The following is a 27,752-nucleotide window of genomic DNA, read 5'->3' on the forward strand; positions in this document are numbered from 1 at the left end:
TCATTCATTCATTCGGAATCTCCGCCATCATTATGGAACTGTATGCTTCACCATGCAGCACTGCAGTTGTTTGGAGAACTAGAAAGAGCAAGCCAGAGATTGCAGACCCTTCACAAGCACAGGACTTATTTTGTGTGGTGTATTTTGTATGCTGGTGTTGCACTTGTAATTTATCGACTCAATTATTACATGATTAATCCTACTATTAATTTGTAATTGACCACTGGCTTTGACACCAATATCAATTTTAATAATGGATCCTAGGCATCAAAAAGCTACATGTGTCGAACAAGCAGTTTCAAATGGAGCACCTGGCCGCCATTAGAGCATTTAAACTGCATCAGAGTGTGGGCACGGGCAACTTGCTAGTACATTCCAATATATCATTAATAGACTTACTCGCCTTCCAATTGTACCTAATTAAATTTAATAGACTTGCAGTACTTGCTTTCCAATAGTATGCAATTAATAGATGTACACACATTTCAATAGTACATAATTTGTAGACATACTCACGTTCCAATGGTATGTAATTGGTAGAAGTATTCACATTGCATTCGTACATAATCACGAGAAATGCTCACGTTCCAATGTTACGTATTGTTACAGACGCGGTTTTTGGATGTTAGTTTACCGAGCGGTTTGGTATGACCGCGTCTGCACAGTTTACCCGATTATACTCGAACGTTGGCCGAGTCGCGCTACGCTAGATCAATGAAGGAAAGGACACAACGGCTGGGTTAAATGACACGACAACAGGGGTACAGTTCTCAAGACCTCCGGAGGAGGTTATAATATTTGTATGCAGAGCGTTGAGATTACAAGGACAAGAGGTACAGCATAGGAAGGTAGGCACTTAGACACACTTATCTTATTCCCGACAGACCACAGATAAACGGGACAAGACTGACTCACACAGGGATTGATGGCAAGGAAGGGCAGGTAGTCGCTGGACAGCACAAGGTGCACCTTGGCTCAGGGACAGGATAGCGCGGTCCAAAAGATGCAGGGAGGTATCGTCGCGCTGGAGGTGGCGTCTGGTTCTCTTCAAGCTGGGGGCGCATCTTACGTCACCTCCGGTAAGTGGCTGCCTATATCCAGCGGGGAGTGACACGCCCTCGGCTCGTTAGCTCCGCCTCAGATGGAATCGGTCCGCCGCTTCCATTGGGTGCGGGGGTTACCGGGCTCCGCCCTTGACGAGGAGCTGACAGGGAGCCCCTATTTGGTAACCCCGTCGAGCACATGGGCAATGGCGGCTAACCAAGCCGGAGTGAGGACGCACACTCCCCGCGCGCTGTTGTTGTAGTTGTTGTTGTTGTTGTAGTTTCATGAGGAAGATGGGAGGAGGTATGGGGAGGTCCTAAACTCACTACTGGTGCCATACAATCACATTCTGGTGCAATGAAGAGTCAGAATTAATGGAAACGAGTCCTTAACTGACATAGACTAAGAATAACTAGCAAGATGTCCTATAGTTGTCTACGTGAGATGCGGTGAACCTGGGCACGACATTTAATGGGGGAAAAAGGGGAAGGTCGGTTCTACAGAGTGTTGTTTACAGACAATGGGACTAGGGAATGGGGGATTGGGGATTATTGGGGAAATAGGGGAATATTTACAAGCGGATATGGATGGAGGCCAAATCCCATATCCGCAACAGTATTAATAGACGTACTCGCATTCATAAAGTATACAAGTAATAGATGTACACACATACCATTATTATCAGTCATTATCATCATTATTATCATCGTTATTGTTATAATTATCAAGATTATCATTATCATTTTCAATATTGTCATTTTTATTATCGTCATTATCATTATGTACTGTTATCAATATCATTATGGACCATTATCATTATTATTTTCATTATTATCATTGTGGACAATCTCTGACTGGAACATCCTCTCTATCTCTTTGCTGATGACTCCATCCTCTGCCATACCATTTCTCATCCCTCAGAGTGATAGGCAGAAGCCTCCTCACTTTCTGCAGACCTGGGCAAAATTACAAAACTGGTTAAACAAGTGGAACATGTGTGTAAATCCTGAAAAATCTCACACTCTCACTACGTCTCTCCGAAAGGACCGTCTGGAAAACCCTCCTATCTATTTTCTCAAAAATCCTCTCAAAGAGGTTCAGCCACTCAAGCTTTTGGGTCTCACTATCTGCCATGATCTTTTCTGGGAAAACCACATTTCCAAGCTGGCCTCCAAAGCCAGTCGCCGACTGGGCATCCTCCGTCATGCGAAGTCCTTCCTTGGCACAAGTGAGCTTCTCCCAACATACAAAGCTTTCATCCACAGTTTGATGGAGTACTGCTCTCCCCTCTGGGCTGGTGCTCCTGCTTCACACCTAGCTCGTTTTGATGCTGCGGAAAGGTTGGTGGTCTTTGTCTTCTACCGACTCCTCTCCGGCCTTGCCCCCCCAGCTCTCTCTGGGCTCTGTCCCTCAAATATTCCTACAGGTCGCACAAGATCTGCCTGCAACCCTCTTATGGTTAAACTGCCAAAATCAAGAATCACTGCTCACCTTCACTCTTTCATTCCTCTTTTTTTTCCTTGCCTCTGGAACAAACTCCCACACACTCTTCAATCCCACTCCTCCCTCCCTGTCTTTAAAACAGCTGTTCACCACCGTCTCATTTCTTCCCCCATACAAAACCATGATCTTTTCTATCCCCGTTAATCCACCCCAAATCCACCTCCTTCAGATCCACTGTTTTCTTTCCTGAAAGTCCCTGTGGTCCACCTTATTTATCCTGTGTACCCCACCCCAGCCCTCTCTCTTCCACAGATCTCCAGATGTCCCCATTCCCTACTGTTGTTGTGCTTCCCTCTCTTACCCCGTATCGTCTACTGCTCCCTTTGTTGTATGTTCTGCATGGTAGCTCTTATACGAGCCATGACAACGTATACAAATTATTTCTTATCATTATGTACCATTACCATTATCATTATCATTATGTACTAATATCATTGTCATTATGTACCCTTATTATTATCAATATCATCATTAGCATTATGTATCATTATTGTTAGGTATCATTATCATTTCAATAGTATGTAATTAATAGACATACTCACGGTATGTGTGGACAAACAGACAAACAAGCAGACAAGAAAAATGTAGTGCATACCACGGCACTTGCAAAATCCAAATAAAGACGAGTTGCATGGAAACAACAATTTGGTGATTTCAAAACTTTTACCTATCAGGCGTTTTCCATGATTGTTATGCATAACAAATGTGGCTGATACATTTTCTAATTGCGGCCTAATAGGTGTTTTGCGTGTTTCGTACGACCTTGACCATGACCTTTGACTAATGTTGTCCATATTTTACACACAAATACTACACATACATACAAATAAGCAGTGGAAGTTTCAATTTGACATATTGAACAAGTACAAAAAGTTTTAATTAAAACAAAAGCCGCGTCGATGTTACACAATTCCTAGATGCAGCTGTGCCTATAACGTCGATGTTATAGGCACAGGACATTCCTATTGATTCGATTACTTGATGTTATTTTTGTGCAAAGTGAAAATATATCTCGGCAATTTCCCGTGTGTGGCGACGAATTTTTAATATAGCTCGGCATTTTCCCGTCTGTTATTTCAGGCGGTGTATGACTGACCATGCCGCGTTTTAAAAAAAATATATCTCGGCATGTCCCGTGTGTGGCGACACGTGAACGAAGCTATGCTCCTCTCTCCACATTATTGTGACGACGTATAAATTAAATATTTCATTGTGACGATTGTCATCAAATGGACGAATTTTTAATATATCTCGGCATTTTCCCGTCTGTTATTTCGGGCGGTGTATGACTGACCATGCCGCGATTTAAAAAAAAAATATCTCAATGGACTTGAAGTTACAGGCCTTTGAGAATTCATTTCGTTCTATAAAGGGCAACTTTCATCGGATTTTCTTCCCGTTTTTTTTCAACCGAGTCTAAAACTATGTTAGCGACTGTGAAAAATGAAATGATATATCGAATTTGATTTGAAATAAAACTGTGTGAGAGAGGAAGACACCACGGGCCTACAAAACAGGCCTCAAAGCTATGCGAGTTAATAAAATGGTGGATATTTGTTTATATGAAGGCTCTCCCAGAATGGGTGGAGCTATGGTTCCCAGAATGGGTGGAGCTTTGAAGTTTTGTCTTCTCTGCAAGAACAAGAAGAAGAACAACAACAACAAGAAGAAGAAGAAGAACAACAACAACAACAACAGCAGAGGGCACTCTATGAGCAGCGTCTGCGACGCGGCTAAAAATGATTGAGGTGTGGCAATAATAGATTCACAAAAGTCCCATTTGGTTATAATGGGGTGAAATTGTTGTCATGGAAACTGCTGACATGTTATCAAAACCCCTAAATCAATCGCTTTGATTTGGTGAAGCAATTTAGTGAAACCTGAACAGAATGCAAATTCTGTTGAGATTTCAACTCAATAGGATGAAAATTGTAGATCTTGTGTGACCTTGACCTTTTGACCTCAGAAACAATCGACTTCAGGGCTCCATTATGCAAGCCCTGTTATAATTTCAAATCAATCGGATGCAAAATATTTTTGTATACATAGTCGAGGCTCATGGAAGAGCTAGCACACTGAATGTATCAGGATACAACAAGATGCAAAAGGAACAGTAGAGAGAGGGGAAAAGACCAACAGTAGAATAGAAGGCGAAAATAGAGGGAGACTTGAACAAGCAAAGTGTTTGGGGAGGAATGGGGGGGGGGGGCAGAGAGGATTGCATGGGGTGGACAAGATGGATACAGAAGGAAACTCCAAGGAGGGAAATTGAAAATTTGGATGGAGGAGGGATTGCAGTGGGGAGGTGAGGGGGATTAACGAGGGTAGAAAAGATCATCGTTTTGGCTTTGGGACAATCTGAGATGGTGGTGAACAGCTGTCTTGAAGACATAGAGGGAAGATTGAAGAGAATGTGGAAGTCGGTTCCACAGGTGGGAAAAAAGAACGATTGAGTGAGGGTGAGCATAGTTGGGGGTATATAATATATAACCACCTTTAGAGGCCATTTTTCCCCGCAAAGCGGGGGTTGGCCTTTTTCGGGAACCGTGGTTGTTGTTGTTTTTTCGGTCCAGTTTTTGGAGCAATGTTTTACGGCCGGATGCCCTTCCTGACGCCAACCCTTTTTGCCGCCTTTAACGACAAACAGGGAATTACCAGTGAACTGGTACTCAATTAGCCGACCTCGGAAGGATGACAGGCTGAGTCAACCCCCCTGGCGTTAATTCAGCGATTGACCGGGATTCGAACCCAGGATCCTAGGATCCTAAGCCGGCACCCTAGCCGCTAGCCCAACACCAGGGTATGAAGGATCAAAAGGATGCAAGGTGTCTGAAAGGTTCTAAGGGGTCTATAGAGGTGCGGAAGTCACTAAAAATTATATAAGGGGTCGAAATGTCAAAAAGGTACATTCCAATAGCACGTAATTTATAATTAATAGACATAGTCACAGTTTTATATATTTCAGAAAAAAAACAATTTAAACTAGAACGGCACAGTAGAGAGCATACCTCCACCTGGTTGGCCATTCACTCAATGGCGAAGAATCACTTAAAAAATTCTACCAGCCGGGTCCAGATCCGGATCTTCACCAAAATTGAAGATTCTTCCTTGTCACACACACAACCTGTCCAACATGTTTCGTCCAAATCCATCCATAACTTGTTGCGATATCCTGCTATGTATCGTTTTTACTCCCACCAGGGAGTATTGTGTGTGTGTGTGTGTGTGTGTGTGTGTGTGTGTGTGTGTGTGTGTGTGTGTGTGTGTGTGTGTGTGTGTGTGTGTGTGTGTGTGTGTGTGTGTGTGTGTGTGTGTGTGTGTGTGTGTGTGTGTGTGTGTGTGTGTGTGTGTGTGTGCGCGTGCGTTTGGGAACAAGATATCTGGAAAAGTTCTGAACGGATTTGGATGAAAGTTGGTGGGATGATTGCACTTGGGATAAGGAAGAATTGATTAGTTTTTGGTGAAGCTCAGGAAATTATTCCGGATCCAGGAAGTTTTTTTCTGATTTTTTTTCTTCTGTTTTCCTTTAAAAACCATTTTCTCTAAAAACCATTTTCTCTGCAATAATTGGACCGATTGAGAGCAAATTTTTACCATAGGAGGGACTCTGTCTGCAGAATATTTTAATGGTAATTATGACGTCACAGGTCACGTGGTTCCGCCGCCATATTGTTTTGAGTGAAAAACGCTAAAATCCAATTTTCTCCAAAACGCCTGAACAGATCGAGGCCAAACTTTGCAGGCAGAATCGCATACCCATGACGAACAAAAAAGTCAGCGAGCATGACGTCATGCATCACATGGTTTGAGAGTTATGACGTTTTTAAGCACAAACATTTAAAACCTAGCTCCTCCCTCATTTGTGATCCAATCGAGGGGAAACTTCACAAATCTGTTCAGCATATCAGTCTACTAAAATGTCCTTTTCGAATTTGCGATAGGTCACGTGGTTTGGCAGATATCGTTAATTAAATGCAAATAATAAAAACATTTATATCCCTTGAACCACTTCATTGATCGATGTGAAACTTCATATTGTAGTGGAAGTCATGAAGAGTAACAAGTGTGCAAAATTTGAAGATGATTGGATGTACGTTCTAGAAGCTGGAAGTTGTTATTGCGTGAAGAAGAAGTCTTCGCCTGTGGACTATTAATTATTTATCACATGTATAGACTTGCAGGCATCGTTTGACACAATGTCCCGGGTTAATTTGAACCTCAAATAAAATTATAATTCCAGATTTGTCAATGGCTGAGGTATATTAACAAACGAATAAAACAGATTTGGCAAAATTCGAACTTTAAAAAAAAAGATCGCATATTCACCCAGGGTTGTGAGGGGCTGAAGAAGAAGAAACCTCGCATGAGCTTCCCAGACCAAAAAATAATTCTGGCTCTGCGATTTTCAGGTTTATTTATCTATATTTGCACCATCTCTCTGGCTCCGACCTCACCCTCTCTGACCACTTAGCCATCACCCTGACCATCAACATCCCCGCCCCTACACCAAGGCATTATCGCACTATCAACTTCCGTAAGCTAAACGCTCTTTCACCTACCTCATTCTCATCCACCCTCTCTGAAAAAATGTCCACTTCTCCCTTCATTGACCTCCACACCCCTTCCGACCTCACTGACTACTACAACCACACTCTCTCCTCCTGCCTTGACCAGCTTGCGCCTGTAAAAACCAAAACAGTTTCTTTCACCCATTCTGCTCCCTGGTTTACCCCTGAACTCCGCCTGATGAAAACTCGTGCTCGCCAACTTGAAAGACTCCGCAATAAAACGGGTCTCACAGTTCACTCCCAAGCCTACAAGGACCACCTACAACACTACAAAGATGCCCTCTCCCGTGCCCGACCCGCCTACTACTCTCAAATTATCCACTCTGGCTCCGGAAACCCAAAAGCACTCTTCTCGACAATAAACAAACTCCTCCGCCCCCTGAACACCACCACCGTCATTCACAGTAGACAACTGCATCTCCTTCCTCTCTTTCTTCCAACGCAAAATTGACAACATCTACAACAGCTTGACCACCACCGCACCCGCTCCCCCTCCAACCACCTGCCCCCCCTTGTCCTGCCATCCCCTGTCTCGGTTCTCCCCAATCTCCCCTACTGACCTCTCTGAACTCCTCATAGGAATGAAAACTGCCACCTGCACTCTTGACCCCATCCCCTCCAGCTTTGTCAAGGCCTCCCTCCCTGCTCTCTCTCCACTTATCATTGCAACAATAAACTCCTCCCTGTCTACAGGCATCGTCCCACCTTCCCTCAAAATTGCTGCTGTTACCCCCATTCTAAAAAAACCTGGTCTAAACCCTGACACCCTAAACAACTTCAGACCCATCTCCAACCTACCCTTTCTGTCAAAAGTTTTGGAACGCGCTGTAGCCACTCAACTCAAACATCATCTCTCTGCCAATAACCTGTATGAAACATTCCAATCCGGATTCCGCTCCAACCACAGTACTGAAACTGCTCTCCTCAAAATCACCAACGACCTTCTCCTCTCCTCTGACGCTGGCAACCTCAACATTCTCGTCCTCCTCGACCTCAGCGCTGCCTTTGACACCATCGATCACACCATCCTCCTCACCCGACTTGAATCCACCTTTAACGTTACCGGCACTGCCCTCTCTTGGATTAAATCATACCTCTCTGACAGACGCCAGTTCATCTCCATCAATAACTGCAAATCCCCCACTGCTCCCCTCCCCCAAGGTGTCCCCCAAGGTTCAGTTCTTGGCCCCCTCCTCTTCATCCTTTACCTGTCCCCCTTCGGTCACTTAATCCGCCGTCATGGTCTCCAATTCCACTGCTTCGCCGATGACATCCAGCTTTTCATCTCCACCAAGTCCGTCTCCACCGACACCCACTCTATCCTGACAAACTGCATCACTGAAATAAAATCCTGGCTTCAAATCAACTTCCTCAAGCTTAACTGTGATAAATCTGAAATAATCATCATTGGCCCAAAAACGCTCACAAAATCAACCCATAACTTTGCCCTCAACATCGACGGTATCCCAGTATCCACCTCCCCTCACATCCGGAATCTTGGCGTCATCTTTGACCAAACCCTTTCCTTCGACAAATACACTAAACAGATCACAAAGGCAGCCTTCTTTCACCTGAAAAACATTGCCCGTCTCCGCTCATCCCTCTCCTCCACGGCTGCAGAAACCCTCATCCACGCCTTCATCACCTCCCGTCTGGACTACTGCAATAGCCTCCTCTATGGTTCACCCTCAAAAATCACCAATAAACTCCAATACATTCAGAACTCCGCTGCCCGTCTACTCACCCATTCCCGGACCCGTGACCACATCACCCCCGTCCTTTACAAGCTTCACTGGCTCCCCATCCCCCAGAGAATCCAGTACAAAATCCTCCTCCTGACATACAAAGCCCTCCATAACCTGGCCCCATCCTACCTGGCTGACCTCCTCTCCAGACACACTCCCACCCGCAACCTCCGCTCTGCTGGTACCAACCTCCTGACCCCCTCCATCCGGACCAAATTCAGATCCTGGGGGGACAGGGCCTTCTCCATCGCTGCTCCCACCCTCTGGAACTCACTATCTCACACCATCAGAGACTCCTCCTCACTCACCACATTCAAAACATCACTAAAGACCCACCTGTTCAACACTGCATTCAACATTCAACCCACAGCATTTAGCCCCTGACTATCTCTTCCCCTTCTCCCTCCTTTTGCTTTAAATATTTCCCTATTGATTCTTGTCTTTTTGCAATTGTTGTTTTCATGTATTGTTATGCATTATGTTTTCCACTCTGTCAAAGCGCCTTTGGGCTTCTGGAAAAGCGCTATACAAAATAAATGAATTATTATTGTTATTATTATTATATATCTACACATCTGGGCAGTGTCTGTTGTCACTGAACTACTCCCTGAAACTTTTATTTCCGTGGTTGTGAAGTGTTTTTAATAACGTGGTGGTGGTTTTGAATCACGTGGTGGTGAGGTATTTTGAATTATGTGGTGGTGAGGTATTTTGAATTATGTGGTGGTGAGGTGTAAAATGACATGGTGGTGAGGTGTTTTTAAATCATGTGGCTGTGAGGTGTTTTTAATTTCGTGGCTGTGAGGTGTTTTTAATTTCGTGGCTGTGAGGTGTTTTTAATTTCGTGGCTGTGAGGTGTTTTTAATTTCGTGTTTTGTGGCTGTGAGGTGTTTTTAATCTTGTGTATATATATATATATATATATATATATATATATATATATATATATATATATATATATATATATATATATATATATACAGGGTGTTTCAAAAAGGTGGACCCAATTTCAAAGCAGTATATTTCACGATGGCAACATGTTACGCTTTGAAGCGCCAGGGCCGTACGCTCTACGGTTTCGGTGGTTAAACATTTTGTGAGTTCATCATCAGCAACTACAACACAACGGCTCTTTTCAGAGCCACCAACTCGTTCCGGAAAGAGCTTCAGGCGTCTTGGACTTTGTCTTTTTGGACACAAAAAGTTACAAACGGTTTAATGAGTTATCAAGTTTTACTAACCATTTTATAAATGCTCTATGTGCCCTCCACCTGCTGCAAGGACAACATCGAGACGATAGTTGAATTCGTCCCAAACGTCTCTCAGTGTCTTCTTTCACTGAAGTCACCGCAGCCCTGATTCTGTTTTTGAGGTCATCCAGATTAGTCGCTAATGGTGGCACAAAAACACGGTTTTTGACGTATCCCCACAAGAAAAAGTCGCAGGGTGTAATGTCTGGGGATCTTGAGGGCCAAGTGTGTAGCGCCAAGTCTTAGGGTCCCGTGCGACCTATCCAACGTTGAGGCAGTGTGTCATTTAGAAAACGTCGAACCTGCAGGTGCCAATGTGGCGGTGCTCCGTCTTGCTGAAAAATGAAGTCATCGGAATCTTCATTAAGTTGTGGAAAGAGCCAGTTCTGCAGCATTTCGAGATAGGTTTGCCCCGTAACTGTTTTTCCCTCGAAAAAGAAAGGCCCATAAACCTTTATTTGAGAAACGGCACAAAACACGTTCACTTTCGGGGAATCACGCTCATGCTCTACAGTTTCGTGTCGATTCTCTAGTCCCCATATGCGCACATTGTGACGGTTAACTTTACCACTTAGATGAAACGTTGCTTCATCACTAAAAATCAAACGCGGTAAGAAGCTGTCGTCTTCCATGTTCTGTAACATCGCATCACTAAATTCTACACGCTTTCCTTTGTCACCTGTACGAAGAGCCTGTACCAGTTGCAACCGGTATGGCCTCAGGATTAAATGTCACCTTAACACACGCCAGACAGTCGTATGAGGGGTCGCAAGTTCTCGGCTGGCACGACGAGTGGACTTGCGCGGCTTACGCAGAAAACTCTCTTGAATTCTTCTCACATTTTCCTCTGAAGTGCGTGGTCGCCCTGGGCTCATCCCCTTACAAGAACACACTGTTTCCTCAAATTGTCGGTACCAACGATGAATGAATGCTCTTTGGCATTGGCGGATCAATGCCAAAACGCCGTTGACACACACGCTGCACCACAATTACGGATTCATTCTTGCTGAAATGCAGAACGCAAAACGCCTTGTGCTGCGGGGTCGACATCTTGCGAACGACTGAGGCTAGAGGCTGTTGGTGCGCTGGGAGAGCCCTCTATCGGTTGTCATTTGAAACTCTATGCCCCGCCATTTCAAGTAGTAAGAGGTTCATTTATGGACGGTTCGTGGTTGCAGAGATATGGCGATTTCAAATCGGGTCCACATCTTTTTGAAACACCCTGTACAGTATATGTGTGTGTGTGTATATATATATATATATATATATATTATATATATATATATATATATATATATATATATATTTATATATATATATATATATATATATATATATATATATATATATATATATATATATATATTGTTGCGGATATGGGATTTGGCCTCCATATCCGCTTGTAAATATTCCCCTATTTCCCCAATACTCCCCAACTATCCCCAATCCCCCATTCCCTAGTCCCATTGTCTGTAAACAACACTCTGTAGAACCGACCTTCCCCTTTTTCCCCCATTAAATGTCGTGCCCAGGTCCACCGCATCTCACGTAGACAACTTTCGGACATCTTGCTAGTTATTCTTAGTCTATGTCAGTTAAGGACTCGTTTCCATTAATTCTGACTCTTCGTTGCACCAGAATGTGATTGTATGGCACCAGTAGTGAGTTTAGGACCTCCCCATACCTCCTCCCATCTTCCTCATGAAACAACAACAACAACAACAACTACAACAACAGCGCGCGGGGGAGTGTGCGTCCTCACACCGGCTTGGTTAGCCGCCATTGCCCATGTGCGCCGACGGGGTTACCACGAAGGGGCTGACTGTCGGCCCCTCGTCAAGGGCGGAGCCCGGTAACCCCCCCGCACCCAATAAGAAGCAACGGGCCGATTCCATCTGGGGCGGAGCTAACGAGCCGAGGGCGTGTCACTCCCCGCTGGATATACGCAGCGACTTACCGGATGTGAGGTCAGATGCGCCTGAACTACGGAGAGAAAAGGACGCCACCTCCAGCGCGACGATACCTCCCCGCATCTTTGGACCAGACCGGGTCGATTCTGCCCCTAATAAGCCAAGGTGCACCTTGAGCCTCGACTACCTGCCCTTCCTTGCCATCAATCCCGGTGTGAGTCAGTCTTGTCCCGTTTATCTGTCGTCTGTCGGGGTTACTATAAGACCGTATTTAAGTGCCTACCTTCCTATGCTGTCTCTCTCGTCCTTGTAGTCTAACGTTCCGAAATATTATAACCTCCTCCGGAGGTCTTGAGAACTGTACCCCTGGTGTCGTGTCATTTTAAACCCAGCCGCTGTGTCCTTTCCTCAATTGATTTAGCGTAGCGCGACTCGGCCAACGTTCGAGTATAATCGGGTAAACTGTGCAGACGCGGTCATACCAAACCACTCGGTAAACCAACATCCACAACCGCGTCTGTAACAATATATATATATATATATATATATATATATATATATATATATATATATATACACACACACACACACATATACATATATCTGTGCAGTGTCTGTCTTGTCTTGTGTTGTCACTGAGCTACTCCCTCAAACTTTTGTGAAATCGTACTATTCCAACTTGACCCACGGCGGGAGTATGCTCTCGACTGAGTGGCGTTCTCGTTGGCCCTATTTCCCAATGGTGAAGAATCACTTAAAAGTTAAATAACTCTCGTGTCCGAATTCATATTCAGATCTTCACCAAAATCTAATCGAATTGTCCTTGTCAGACACCCAACAGGTCCACCAAGTTTCGTCCAAATCCGTCAACAACTTTTTGAGATCTCCTGCTATGTATCGTTTTTGCCCTATCTACCAATGGTGAGGAATCACTTAAAAAATTATAGTAGCCGGATCCGAATCCGGATCTTCACCAAAATCTAATCATTTCTTCCTTGTCACATATGCTACATCTCTGTCAAATTTCGTCCGAATCCGTCCACAACGTTTTGAGAAATCTTGTTCACAGACAAACGGACAGACAAACAGACAGGGTTGAAAACATAACCTCCATCCACCTTTGGTGGCGGAAGTAATGAAAAGCCATGTCTGGATGGAATTCCCAAAAAACAACCAAACAAGGAAGGAAGGAAGGAATGACGAGGTAAGAATGACACCACCATGCAGCACCACAATCATTTTACGGTTTGCTATCACGACATCTTTTGACATTTTGGTTGCAGATGGAAATAGTAGTTGTGTGACGATGTCTTTGTTAGAGGTAGTTGTAGATTTGTAGCGTGGGTTTGTGCAATTGTGTTTTTTATTTGTTGTGGGATTTAGACAGCAAAATGGCAATTGATGCGATGGCAATTCGTAAAATGATCACTTGGTCATCCAACTTCCTCCCTGCAAAGGAAGCACCAATGCGACAGTTTGTCGTATGGTGGGACTGGACCCCAGACTTGACAGCTTGTTCTTATCTTATTGGCCAAGTTTATTGGTACATTGCTTCATAATTCATAATTAGAATTATTCATAATTAATAATTCAACATCATCATTTGAATTTTTGCTTTGAATTGCATTTGAATGCCATGATTATATGTGGAACATCAATGGCGATGTTGGGTAGGTCACGAGTTTCCATTTTGTGTGCTCACAGTACCAAAACTGTTATTTGCATTTTGCTCTCCAGCAATATACTGCAGTTATTACTATAAAATCAAAAAGGTTATTTCTATATTTAACATCAATAAAGTACAACAGGAAGTTGTCAAAGTTTACACATTAAATTTTCTCAATGTCCTTGAAGTCTTTGTCATGATTCTTACATTATATAATGAAACCCCAGTTTTTTATTTTCTACTGGAATTGCATTTCGTTTTTGTTCAATGTTTGGCGCGTGTTTGAGAGCGATTTGACATTGTGTTTTGGTTTTGCCGATAATGTCTTGTTGGACATGGCAGATTAAATAACTCAAAGTTGTATTTGTGCATTTATGGAATTTGAATCGTAATTGTTATTTCAAAGTGTCGTCGCTTCCCCGGTTCCATTTGAACGTTTTACAAGTTTTTATTTCGTTTTCTATGTACACCAACTTTCTGACCTAAATGAAGTCGCAATGCCATTTGTTCACAATTCAAAATTGCATGCTACTCTGTATTTCGACTGAACATCTATATTTATTGTTTTTAAAAAATGTTTCTGCTGTATTAAAAAATCAGAATTTTAACAGTCTGTCAGAATATTGAATTGTATAAGGAAGCAAAAATAACTTTGCTTGTTTTGGATATTTGTTTTTTCATATCGGCCTTTGATTTTTTTTTATTTTTTTTTTAATATCGGCCTTTGATCGGCATGAAATGGCATTCCAACATGAGCATTTCTGGTACTTCATAACCGGTCACTTAATGAGGAAGTACATGGACATTTGCAGGACTCGTAGGTAACTTTTTTTTTTTTTTTTTTTTTTTTTTTGTATACAAGATCGAGGCTCGTGAAAGAGCTAACATCAATCACAAAAAAAACAACAAACGGACACACAAAACACAAAAAAGGGAGCGGGAGACAAGATGGGGAGAGACGGGGAAGCACACAAGTACAACAGCAGAGAACAGGGATAACGGTATGGTTGGTATGGTTGGGTGAATGTTCACATGTGTAGTGATCGTGATGCTCGTGGTTGAGTCTCATCAAAAGGTGCATGTGCTGTATGTTTGTTCTTTTGTTGCTCTACAACCATCATTGCTAAAAAAGGAAATAGCAAGAGCAATACCCTGGTGATCCTCTTGTGCATACCACACTGTTTTCCCTACTCCTTATCTCTCCCCTGCCCCCCACCCACCCAGTGAATCTAAGTAAATACTAAATACAATGATTAAATTACATTTATGGGATGTGGATAAAGCACATGCATGATGGGCCAAATGGCCTCCACTGTCAAAATTCCATATAATGTGTGAGTTTTTCCCATAAAATAGCATTGTGTAAACAGACAAAAAAATATGTGGAGCTCCCCGATTGCTAAAATATTCTGAGGAAGTGTCCTGCTGGAATTTCACTACAGATCGTGAATGATCTGTATTGTTTTTATTTTCTTTCATAAAGGTCAGGTGGCTTACTTCCTGCATCTTGGCCAGAATTCCAAATTCCTTCCCTTACCTACAGGGGGCACTGCATCAGCAGTATAGTCACACCACTGATCAATGATCAAGCTCTTGGGCCTCACAATCTGCTATGATCTTTCCGGGGAAAACCACATTTCCAAGCTGGCTTCCAATGCCAGTCGCCGACTGGGCATCCTCCGTCGTGCGAAGTCCTTCCTTGGCACACCTGAGCTCCTCACCACATACAAGGCTTTCATCCGCAGCTCAATTTAATACTGCTCTCCCCTCTGGGCTGGTGCTCCTGCCTCACACCTAGCTCGGCTTCACGCTGTCGAAACCAACGCTTTCTGAATCGTTGGAATCTCCCGCGATGAAGCTACCTCCGAGGGTCTTTCACTTACTCACCGCAGGCAGGTAGGTGGTCTTTCTGTCTTCTACAGACTTCACTCTGGCCTAGCCCCCCAGCCCTGTCTGTGCTCTGTCCCCCAAATACTCCTACAGGTCGCACAAGATCTGCTGGTAACCCTCTTCTGGTGAAACTGCCAAAATCAAGACTCTCTGCTCACCTTCACTCTTTCATTCCTCTTTTCTCCTGCCTCTGGAACAAACTCCCTCACCCTCTTCAATCCCACTCCTCCCTCCAGGTCTTTAAAACAGCTGTTCACCACCATCTCTTATCTTCCCCCATCCAAAACCTTGATCTTTTCTACCCCTGTTAATTCACCCCAGATCCATTTTTCTGAAATACCGACTTCTTTCCTGGAAGTCTCAGCTATGTCCATGTGTTTTTTGACCTCGACCCCACCCCCCTTCCCACGCCTCCTCCCTTCCACAGATCTACCGATGTCCCTGTTCTCTGCTGTTGTACTTGTGTGCTTCCCCCTCTCTCCCCATCGTGTCTCCTGCTCCCTTTATTTTGTCTTATGTGTCCGTTTTTTTTTTTTGTCATCAATGTTAGCTCTTGTACGAGCCTCGATAATCTTTGGATGTGATTGACCTCCATTATGCATCCACTATAGTGAGCTGTCATTAGCCCATTCCACACTCGCACCATATGAAGACCCCACCAAATTATTTGCAATACGGTAATCTTGGCTCAAGTTTAACATGATACTGCCACAGCATTTTGCATCCATGATGGCAGATGGTGCATTGTTAAAAAGAACCACAAGGTTTTGGTTTTCTGTGTGGTGCTAATACTTAAAGGAAAACCATTGTAATAATATAAGCTATGTTCTTCCAAATTCAGGCTGAAGATGTTACTCACCATTTACCGATTATAATCCCTGCTGCCTTTCTGACAGTGGGCAGTCTCCCAATTCCCACTATTACATTCTACATTATATCCCTTTAACATGCTGTTAATGGGGGACATTTAAGAACTTTTTTTTCGTAAAAGTTCAAATAGGTTTAGTACGGTATTACAATAATGTGGATAGGTAAGATGGATTAAATTAAGATGCTCTAAATGTTTGAATAGAACAAGATGGGCTCAGCAGTCGGTGGGCCTTACCTTGCTGTCCACCTTCGACGGAAGGACTTCCTGTATGGACACCGGGAGGATGTTCCCAGCATAACCGGTGCGGTGGCCAAGATTCGAGAGCTTCTGCAGCAGTATGGCTTGCTTAAGGTGTTTGTGGCCACAGATGCAGTTAAGCGTGGTAAGGGTTAGTCGTAAATGCTTGCTGAGATGGATTTTTTTTTTATTTGAACAAATGTCTTTTTGAGATGGTTATGCCATGTCGGTCAAAATTAATATGAAAAGATTACATCCTCAAATCAAACATATGAAAGATATATATATATATATATATATATATATATCTATATATCTATATATATATATCTATATACATACACACTATATATCTATATATACACAAAGAATTAAGTTAAGCACCCCTACACAACGAATTAAGGTAAGCACCCCCCAATATATATTCTTTGTGTATATGTATACATTGGCATATATTCTAAGGTATGTGAGATCAAATAATGATTGGTATGACATTAGCAATTATCCATTGATGAAATGCAGATGAGTGCACTCATCTGTGACGCCCATCGCTCGTGCAGCACGTGTTATCATCCACGTGGTCGTGATTTTCTGTAAATGCACTATCATCACGGGTTATTGCAAGTCACGCCTGAGCTCGTGTGGGGGTTACATGGTCATTTTCTCGTAATGGTGGCTCGTAGACGGTTGTCGGACGGAGAACGATGGCGGATAATAGGCATGATCGAGTCCGGAATGTCCAGAAAAGCTGTAGCTCGAACGTTTGGTTACCACCATTCGGTGATCAGTCGGTTGGTGCAGAAACACCAGGAAACGGATGCGGTGAAGGACCGCCCACGGTCTGGAAGACCTCGCGTGACAACAGTCCGCCAAGATAGAGCGCTTTTGAGACTGGTGCGACGATATCCCTTCGCCTCGAGCCATTTCCTGAAGGACAACTGGCTGCCCAACAGAAGGCTATGTCACCGTACCGTGAGGAACCGCCTGAAATCGGCCGGTTTAAGGTCAAGACGAGTGATCAAGCGTCCAAGGCTACTCGAACGACATCAGAGGGAGCGTATGGCATGGTGCCTAGCGCGACGTGGATGGAACATCCGGTCTTGGAGGTGAGTTCATTGGTCGGATGAAAGCCGGTTCTTGCTGTACGTGACAGATGGGCGTGTTCGGGTGTGGCGCCACAAAAACACCGCGTATGCACCTAAAAACATTCAACCAACGGTACCCTTTGGTGGTGGCTCGATTATGGTCTGGGGATGCTTCTCCCATGACTGTAAGTTGGACCTGATAACTGTGCGAGGTAACCTCAACGGAGAGCGATATGCCGAGGAAATCCTGAATACCACCGTAATCCCGCACTTCGATGACCACACCCTCGCCAGCAGACCCATCTTCATGGATGACAACGCCAGGCCTCACCGTGCGAGACGCGTCCGAGCCTTGCTGGAGCAAGGTGCTGTGACAACCATCCCCTGGCCTGCGTACAGTCCTGACCTGAACCCCCTCGAGCACGTTTGGGACATGTTGGGACGACAAATTGCGAAGATGGTCCCTCCAATAGCCAATCTGGATGAATTGGAACGTGCATTACATCGGGAATGGAACAACCTGCCACAGCAACGCATACGACGGCTTACAGGGTCTATGAGACGTAGGGTTGAGTCAGTGATCCGATCACGTGGGTCCTACACACGTTATTGACGCAAAGATCGCTAGAGGTCTTCTCAGAACAATGACTGTACGTTAGAAAACATAAACGTCATCCACACTGTCCGTGATGGACCTATAGCTCCATACTTAAATTGAGGTGCAAATATGCCTAAAATTCCCAAAAAATTTCACCTTTAATTATTCAGAATAAAATATTGAAAACGGCATGATTGTTATGTTTTTATGTGACCATAATATCACTTCTCCAGAAAATATAGCAATATCATGGGTATATTACACTGTTTTGACGACAACAAACTTGTAATGTGCGAGGTTGTAAAAAAACGGGGGGGGTGCTTAACTTAATTCTTTGTGTATACATTGGGCAAAAGTTTTAGAACACCTCAATTTTTCCAGTTTTATTGAAATTTATGCAGTTTAATGTCCAGCGAATAACCTGAAATGGTACAAAGGTAAGCAGTAAACTGCTCGAGGTTTAAAAAAAGTTTAGGTTAGCAAAAACGGGAAAATAATGTAAATTGCACAGTTATATTGTAAAAAAGGCCTTCTTCAGGTAACAAGTAATGGGTTAATAACTTACAGCTGTTCTGCAGCAATGTAAGAAAAATTAAGCCTTAAAAGTTGATGCAAACAATTCCTACAGGTGTCCCAACCTCTGCTGATTACTTAATTACAAACCCCCTGTCTATATAAAAGCAGAATTGGAACAGACTGTTATTACACCACCTGAAGCATTATTTGGACAATATTGCACTGCAGGAAGTAGTATATTGGAAATGGGAGGAAACTCTGACAGGACGAGGTCTGGCAGACCCAAAGCCACAACAGAATCAGAAGACAAGTTTCTGAGAGTCAACAGCTTCCGTGATAGGCGGCTCACAGGACAACAGCTTCAAGCACAGCTTAACACTGGTCGAAGTAAGCAAGTCTCGGTTTCAACTGTGAAGAGAAGACTTCGAGCTGCAGGTTTGACAGGTCGAGTGGCAGTAAGAAAGCCATTGCTAAGATGGCAAAATAAGGAAAAGAGGCTTGCCTGGGCCATGAAGCACCGCCAGTGGAGTACTGAAGACTGGAAGAAGGTCTTATGGACCGATGAATCAAAATTTGAAATCTTTGGTTCATCACGCAGGGTTTTTGTACGCCGTCCAGTAGGCGAAAGGATGGTTCCTCAGTGTGTGACACCAACTGTCAAACATGGAGGAGGAAGCGTGATGGTCTGGGGCTCTTTTGCTGGATCCAGAGTCGGCGACTTGCACAGAGTGACTGGCACCCTGAACCAAAAGGGCGACCACCGCATTTTGCAGCGCCATGCAATACCCTCTGGTATACGCCGAGTTGGTCAGGGGTTCATGCTACAGCAAGAAAATGACCCTAAACACACCTCCAGGCTATGTCAAAACTACCTTCGAGGAAAAGAACAAGACGGGAGGCTTCAAATCATGGAATGGCCAGCACAGTCTCCAGACTTAAACCCCACAGAGCTGGTTTGGGATGACCTGGACAGAAGGGTGAAAGCAAAGCAACCTACAAGTGCAACACATTTGTGGGAACTTCTGCAACAGTGTTGGGAAGAACTTCCCGAACAATATTTGATTCCCATTGCAGAAAGAATGCCACGAGTGTGTTCGGCGGTTATATCTGCAAAAGGTGGCTACTTTGCTGAGTCAAAAATTTAAATTAAATTTTGTTAAACAAAATAACTCTATAATACATTTTTTATCTCTAATTGTTTATTTGTTCGATGCTTAATTTCAGAGTACATTGAGACATTAAACTGTGTAAATTTCAATAAAAACTGGAAAAATTGAGGTGTTCTAAACTTTTGACCGGTAGTATATGTATATATATATATATATATATATATATATATATATATACATACTGAAACGCAAAAGAAACTTACCACCTTTGAAACCTTTAAATATCAACAATAACACTGCGTGTAGTAAATGTGTGAACTTATTTGTGGACAATAGTGTCCTCACTGTCAGACAAAACGGTCACGGATGGTCACTTGAACCTTCAATGGTCACTTCATAGCACAGCTGTTGAACAGCCGTTTTGACTGTCAGTGATTAGCCAAGGGGTACGGGATGATTTTAATGAGCTGCACGTGATGTCTTGATATTGGCTTTAAAAAGGCCAGTGCAAAATGGGCGTTTCAATCAACATGCTACGATTGTCAAGGGATCAACGGCAGCGTGCCCTGGGCATGCTGCAAGGCGGACTGAGCTACCATGAAGTGGCACGTCGCCTTGGCTGTTCACACCAGACGATATCGGCCCTGGTGGACAGAGACACCCTCCACAACTCTGCAGATGACAGACCTCGATCAGGGAGGCCAAGAGTCACCACTGCAAGGCAGGACAGGCAGATGGTCCGAAGTAATAAAATTGTAACAGTTCAAAATAAAACAAACCAACAATTGCTAATTGAAACATTGGCATTTTATTGATGACATGTCAAGTTTTTGACCAAGATACACCATCTCATCAGTTTGTTCTACAGTACAGAACAGCACAGGGTGCAATGTCGGTCCCCTTTCAATGGTGTGTGTGGCCACCATTGTTTTGGATACAGGCAGTGCATCGTCGGCGTATACTGCCTACCAGTCTTTGGATGGATTGCTGCTGGATTCTGTCCCACTCAGTCCTCAATGTCTGAAGCAGCTCTGCTCGTGTCCTGGCCCTGCCAACTACGCGTCTCCCAAGCTCATCCCACAGGTGCTCTATGGGATTCAGGTCAGGGGAGAGCGCAGGCCACTGCATGGTGTTGATGTTCTCGCCTTGGAGAAATGCAGTGGTAAAGCGAGCAGCACGGGGACGAGCGTTGTCATGCTGAAAGGTTTTCAGTTCTGGGTGGTCTAGCAGGAATGGCAGCAGATGAGGTCGCAGGATGTTATCCACATACCGCTGGGCGTTAAGATTCCCATCCACAACCACCAGTGGCGTCCTGTACCGGCCTGATATGGCGGCCCACACCATCACACTTGGGCCACCCCACCTGTTGGCCTGACGCACGCAACAATCGGCATATCGCTCGCCAGTTCTTCTCCAGACACGCTCACGCCCATCAGGACTGTCCACACAGAACCTTGACTCATCGCTGAAAGCGAACTCGTTCCACTGCGCCAAGGTCCACCGCTGATGCTGCTGGCACCATCTCTGTCGGTTGCGGCGATGGGCAGCCGTCATCACGGGGCCTCTGTATGGTCTTCTGGCAGTCAGACCATAGTCATGCAGTCGTCTTCGTGCAGTATCATTGGAGATCCGTGGGTTTGCACGCCCCGGAGTTTCTGCCGCAGTGCGGGATGCTGGACGGAATCGATCCCGCAGGTGACTTCGGACCATCTGCTTGTCTTGCCTTGCAGTGGTGACTCTTGGCCTCCCTGATCGAGGTCTGTCATCTGCAGAGTTGTGGAGGGTGTCTCTGTCCACCAGGGCCGATATCGTCTGGTGTGAACAGCCAAGGCGACGTGCCACCTCACGGTAGCTCAGTCCGCCTTGCAGCATGCCCAGGGCACGCTGTCGTTGATCCCTTGACAATCGTGGCATGTTGATTGAAATGCCCATTTTGCACTGGCCTTTTTAAAGCCAATATCAAGACATCACGTGCAGCTCATTAAAATCATCCCGTACCCCTTGGCTAATCACTGACAGTCAAAACGGCTGTTCAACAGCTGTGCTATGAAGTGACCATTGAAGGTTCAAGTGACCATCCGTGACCGTTTTGTCTGCCAGTGAGGACACTATTGTCCACAAATAAGTTCACACATTTACTACACACAGTGTCATTGTTGATATTTAAAGGTTTCAAAGGTGGTAAGTTTCTTTTGCGTTTCAGTATATATATGTATGTGTATATATATGTATGTATATATGTATGTATATATATATGTATATATGTATGTATATATATATGTATATATGTATATATATATGTATATATATATGTATATATGTTTTAAATATATATATATATATATATATATATATATATATATATATATATATATATATGTATATATATATATATATATATATATATATATATGTATATATATATATATACACAGTGCATTCAGAAAGTATTCAGACCCCTTCACTTTTTTCACATTTTGTTATGTTGCAGCCTTCTGCTGCAATCGTTTAAATTCATTTTTTCCCTCATCAATCTACACTCAATACCCCATAATGACAAAGAGAAAACAGGATTTTAGAAAGTTTTGCAAATTTATTAAAAAGAAAAACTGAAATATCACTGTCATAAGTATTCATACCCTTTCTATGACACTTGAAATTTAGCTCAGGTGCCTCCCATTTCTCTTGATCATCTTTGAGATGTTTCTACGCCTTGATTGGAGTCCACCTGTGGTAAATTCAATTCATTGGACATGATTTGGAAAGGCACACACCTGTCTATATAAGGTCTCACAGCTGACAATACATATCAGAGCAAAAACCAAGCCATGAGGTCGAAGGGACTGCCTGCAGAGCTCAGAGACAGGATCGTGTCGAGGCACAGATCTGGTGCACAGATCAGTGGCCAGACGGAAGCCAAACAGTTCAATCTTGGTCTCATCAGACTTTCGCTGATAAAAACCATAATGACGCTCTGCTGGATGGCTCCCCTGGAGCTTTGCAGGCAAGGCAGACGTGCATGGCGATGACGTCATGACGTTCGCTCATTAGGTTGGAGAACCAGATTACAGATACCAATTAGTAACTCCCAACCGCATCCAGGTCGACTCCATATGATGAGTGGATACCAGAGATAATGTTACCGTGTGGCAGGCGGTGCTTATCACTCCCAGCAAGGTGCAGCAGCAGCTGGATGGGACACCTTGCTGGCGGTTCCCCACTGATGATATGAATGTCGCATAGTGACTGATATAAAAACCGAAAGGTTTTCAGAGTTACAAGTGTATGGAAGGCTCACTGTGTTGGCCTGATGAAGCCCCAACAAGGGCGAAACCAGGTCGGTAACTGTGAGTTTTGCATGCACTTGTGACAGTATCTGAATTTATAATCCATAATGACGCTCTGCTAGATGGCTCCCCTGGAGCTTTGCAGGCAAGGCGGACGTGCATGGCAATGATGTCATGACGTTCGCTCATTCGGTTGGAGAAACAGATAACAGATACCAATATATATATATATATTGTTACGGATCTCTACGTCGGCCTTTCCCCCTTAAGAATGGGGGATTAATCCCCTTGTCCGCGACTGACCGACGTGAGTCCTGGGGGTCCCAACGCTCCTTCCGGTCGGGAGCAGCCAGGGTATTTGGTCTACAAGAAGTCCCAAGGACCTGAGTGCCACTCCTGACCGTGAAGCAAGGGAGGGACTCCCGCTCGAACCCCGGTTTTAGATGGTCTAGTTGCCGAGCGGTTTTTAGCAACCCGAAGTTCGAGTCATTAGCATTCACTAAACCCGATTCCGAAACGTTGGCCAAATCGTGCCACAGGTATTCAATTGGGAAAAGACAAGGATGACACGGATGTAAAGGAAAGAAGGCAGAGTAAGGAGGAACAAATATAATTTATTACTAACTAATTATGTACAAGTCAAAAGTAACCAAGGAGAAGGAAGGATACGAAAATAAAGACAAAGAGGGACGGACAAAAAGGACACAGTGCAATTTCTAGCTTACCTATGGCAGTCTTACTTATTCCCAGGGACAAGACACACAAAACAAACTCACGTACACAAAAGGATGGAAGGACAGGAATCGTTTGGGACGGCAGAGGAGGGTCCAGGTAGATGGTGGCGTCGAGGTCCGGTTCCAAGCGCGCGCTCCGATCCACGCTTTGGGGTCGAGGCGAAAACCCGGCAAACACAGCTCTGCTTCGCGTCTCACCGACCGGCAATAAGGCCTAGAGGGTCTCGGCCTATTGCCGCAATACAGGCACCCCCTCACGTCTCTCTCCCTCTTTCCTCAATCGTCTCTTCGTGCCGCCGTGGGGACGTCGCGTGCTTTCCCAGGACTCATCTGAGGTGGGGGGCGTCCCGCTGCGGGTTATATCGGCCACACCCTCTAACCTTTTCGAACCTCCCCGATCGCTCTTCCTCCGCCCTCTCAAGCCAAACCCCTCGTGTCTGGTTGGTTGTAGGGGCTCTCCTGGCCCCACCCTCCGATGACGAGGTGGAGACACGCCTTTCTTTCCCCACTTGACCGCGTGCGTAATGGAGGTTTTGCGGCGAAAAACCACACAAAACAAAGCAGCAGCGGCATGCAGAAAACCGCCCGATGCAGTTGGCATGACAAAAGGGGAATGTGCAGGGAATCTACCTTGTCTGAATTCGGTGCAATGGAGTGTCAATTAATGGAAGACACAGCCTTAATCTAATACACACAATAAGGAGATAACTACTGAACAGGGAGATCTATGATTTGGCTACGTGATTGTATATGACCTAACTAAGGGATGCCCTTTTGACCTTTATACACAACAACTGGAGGAAGGAGGGTGACATTTTACCACAATAAAAAAACAAAATTCTCATATCCACAACAATATATATATATATATATATATATATATATATTCGTCGTGCGAATACCCTCCGGTTAATACCAGGGCTCGCGAATGACAAAACGGCTTTAATTGAGGCGTCGACCAAATACCGATTTTGCAATCACAGCACAGGAGAAAGAATGAAGAAGCGGAAGCGCTTATCTGGAGAGGGAACGAACTCAAACGGGAAGCCGGGTTTGGAAAGAAATGGAAAATAATACAAAGATTTATTTACAAGGATAGCGGGACAGGAAAATACGCGATGATAAATAAAATGTCCTAATCGGGAAGTCCCCACTCACACTTCGGATACAGCACAGGGAAATGAATTAATAAATATAAAACGTTGTGTAATGTTCTGTGGGGTGCGGCCTTATCTGTCAGTCGTCAAGGAATCGTCGGCTCCAAGCCCGCAAGCCCGCCGCAGCTTTGATGTTGGCGGGAAACAAGCCTCGATGCGCTCCTGTTCGCGCGCCGTCAGGCCTCACCGAGCGCCTCGCTGCAAGCCCCTCGCCAGTCGCACCCGAGTTCCCTTCCGCTCGCAGCACCGAAAGCACCAAAAGGCACCGAGCACCACGACGAACCAACAGCACCAAAGGTCCAACGCAGGGCTAGCGATCTCCACACGAAGCCGATCCAGCGAGGAGAGACTCCGAATAACGCCAGGAACGCACAGAGAGGGAACTGGCCGAGACAAGAAGAAGCCATGAGACCCAAGAGCTAAAATGTCGTCCAGCGCGTCCTTTTATCACCTTGCGTGTGACGTCAGCTCTGGCGCGCCCCCCAATCAGCGCCTCGTCTCTCAACCCCTCGAATCTTCTCAATCCGCTGGTGCTTTCTCATTGGCCAAGTGCTTCCCGCCACCATGTCACGCCACCCTCGTGGCCAACCACCAGTCCTTCCCTTCCTTACAATCACGGGGCAGTTCTCTGTCCCTCCTCTGGACCAATCAACAGTTCTCCTGGGCGTGGCTCCCAGCCTGCCACGAGGCTGGTTGCGAGGCCAGCTGGTGGTGTGGCTGGCTGTGGCCCTGTCGGCAGTGCCCCGGCCTGGCTTCCTGCCTGTTTTCCAAAGTCGTTGTGGTAAGGGAGGGGAATTATTTAATGTTGCACGAAGGACCTATCTAAGTGTCTATATGAGTGCGTTGCCACAAGGAACACAGGCTTGACGACAGAGGGGACGACGAACAAAGGAATCTTATCCATAATCCCTGCACTATTTAGCACGCCCTGCTCCCTCTTAGCGGGGACATCAATACAGCTTATACCGACAAACCGGGCTAACCATAGAACTTATTACAGGTAGATTCCCTATCACAACAGTCGGATACCTACCTATACAGATCTATCTGGCTCTAGATATTCTTCTACCCAAATTCATTACAATATATATATATATATATATATACATATACAGTATATATATATATATATACATATATATATATATATATATATATATATATATATATATATATATATATATATATATATATATATATATATATACAGTGAAACCTTGACTTACGAGTTTAATTCGTTCTGTGACCGAGCTCGTAACTCAATTTGCTCGTTTCTCAAATTAAATTTCCCCATTAAAATGCATTGAAATGCTATTAATCCGTTCCAGCCCCCCAAAAACCACACCAATTTTTTTTTAAATATACAGTATATATAAAAATATCTCGTGCTTTATATTTCACCTGTATGCAGCATACAAGTTGGCAGGATGGCCTGGACTGGAGGTACGCACACTTGACTCTAAACTGTCCAGCCTGGGTTTGAATCCCGACCCAGCTATAACCTGTCATGGGTGAATCACAGGCAGGGTGATTCATCAATGTGTGTACCGCTAAACTGGGCGCCCCGTTTGCGTCCCATTAGTTGTTGGATGTTAAGGATCTCACCGTGTTTTCCACAAAGAGAAGGCGAGCTATCGCTGGCACTCTGAACAAGTTGTGGCCTGGCATGCTCTTCTCCTCTGCCGTTATATACGTCCTCCTCGGCATCTTTTTCCAGAAGAGCCCTGTCTCGTCACAGTTGAAGATTTGCTGGGGGATGTATCGTTCGGCTTCTATCAGTTCGGCAAAAGTTATAATAAAATCTTCAGCTGCCTTCACATCCGAGCTTGCTGCCTCACCATGCCTGACGACGGAGTGAATGCCGGTCCTCTTCTTAAAATTATCAAACCATCCCCGACTGGCTTTGAATGACTTCCGATGCCTTGTCCGTTGATGTTCCCGCCGTCTGCTGCACCAAATCCCCGTAAATGTCTCGGGCCTTCTCACAGATGATGCTCTCGGTCACGGTATCTCCTGCGAGCTGCTTCTCCGTCAACCACACAAACAACAACTTCTCCATCTCTTCATGGATAGAGGTCCGGAGCTTTGAAATAATCGTAACGCCCTTGGCTGGCGTTATAGTCTTTATCGACTCCTTCTGCTTCAAAATCGTACATATCGTAGAAGTACTACGATCGTACTGCCTCGCCAAGTCGACAACACGCACACCTCGCTCATGTTTTTCGACGATTGCGTGTTTTATATCCAAGCACATCATCCTCTTCTTCTTCTCAGTACTGCCCTTGGCACTCAATTTCTTAGGACCCATGGTTAAAACTAAGAAATTTTCCAACAATAACCAAAATGCGAAAACAAAGCAGCAGCGATATACGGCAGAGATGCTTGCACGGCAAGATAACCACGTGACCGGAATCCACCTGGTGGCGGGTGGCGTAAGCTCCAAAATAACCAAAATGCAAAAACAAAGCAGCAGCGATATACGGCAGAGATGCTTGCACGGCAAGATAACCACGTGACCGGAACCCACCTGGTGGCGGGTGGCGTAAGCTCGTAACTCAGATCTCGGCTCGCATCTCAAAGCA

The 27,752-nt window shown here is 44.6% G+C and overlaps 1 protein-coding gene across 2 annotated transcripts in view; it reads left to right on the forward strand.

Annotated features, from left to right (window-relative positions):
• The window catches only part of POFUT2 (protein O-fucosyltransferase 2), a 115,400-nt gene that overhangs the window by 61,890 nt on the left and 25,758 nt on the right, over positions 1-27,752 (forward strand). For both annotated transcript variants that reach the window (XM_068119780.2, XM_068119781.2), the window contains exon 7: positions 16,649-16,829. In XM_068119780.2, coding sequence (XP_067975881.2) covers positions 16,649-16,829 — 181 coding nt within the window. The remainder of the gene's footprint in view (positions 1-16,648; positions 16,830-27,752) is intronic.

Source organism: Myxine glutinosa, chromosome 6 (assembly GCF_964187855.1).
Source record: "Myxine glutinosa chromosome 6, kmMyxGlut1.1, whole genome shotgun sequence".
NCBI lineage: Eukaryota > Metazoa > Chordata > Myxini > Myxiniformes > Myxinidae > Myxine > Myxine glutinosa.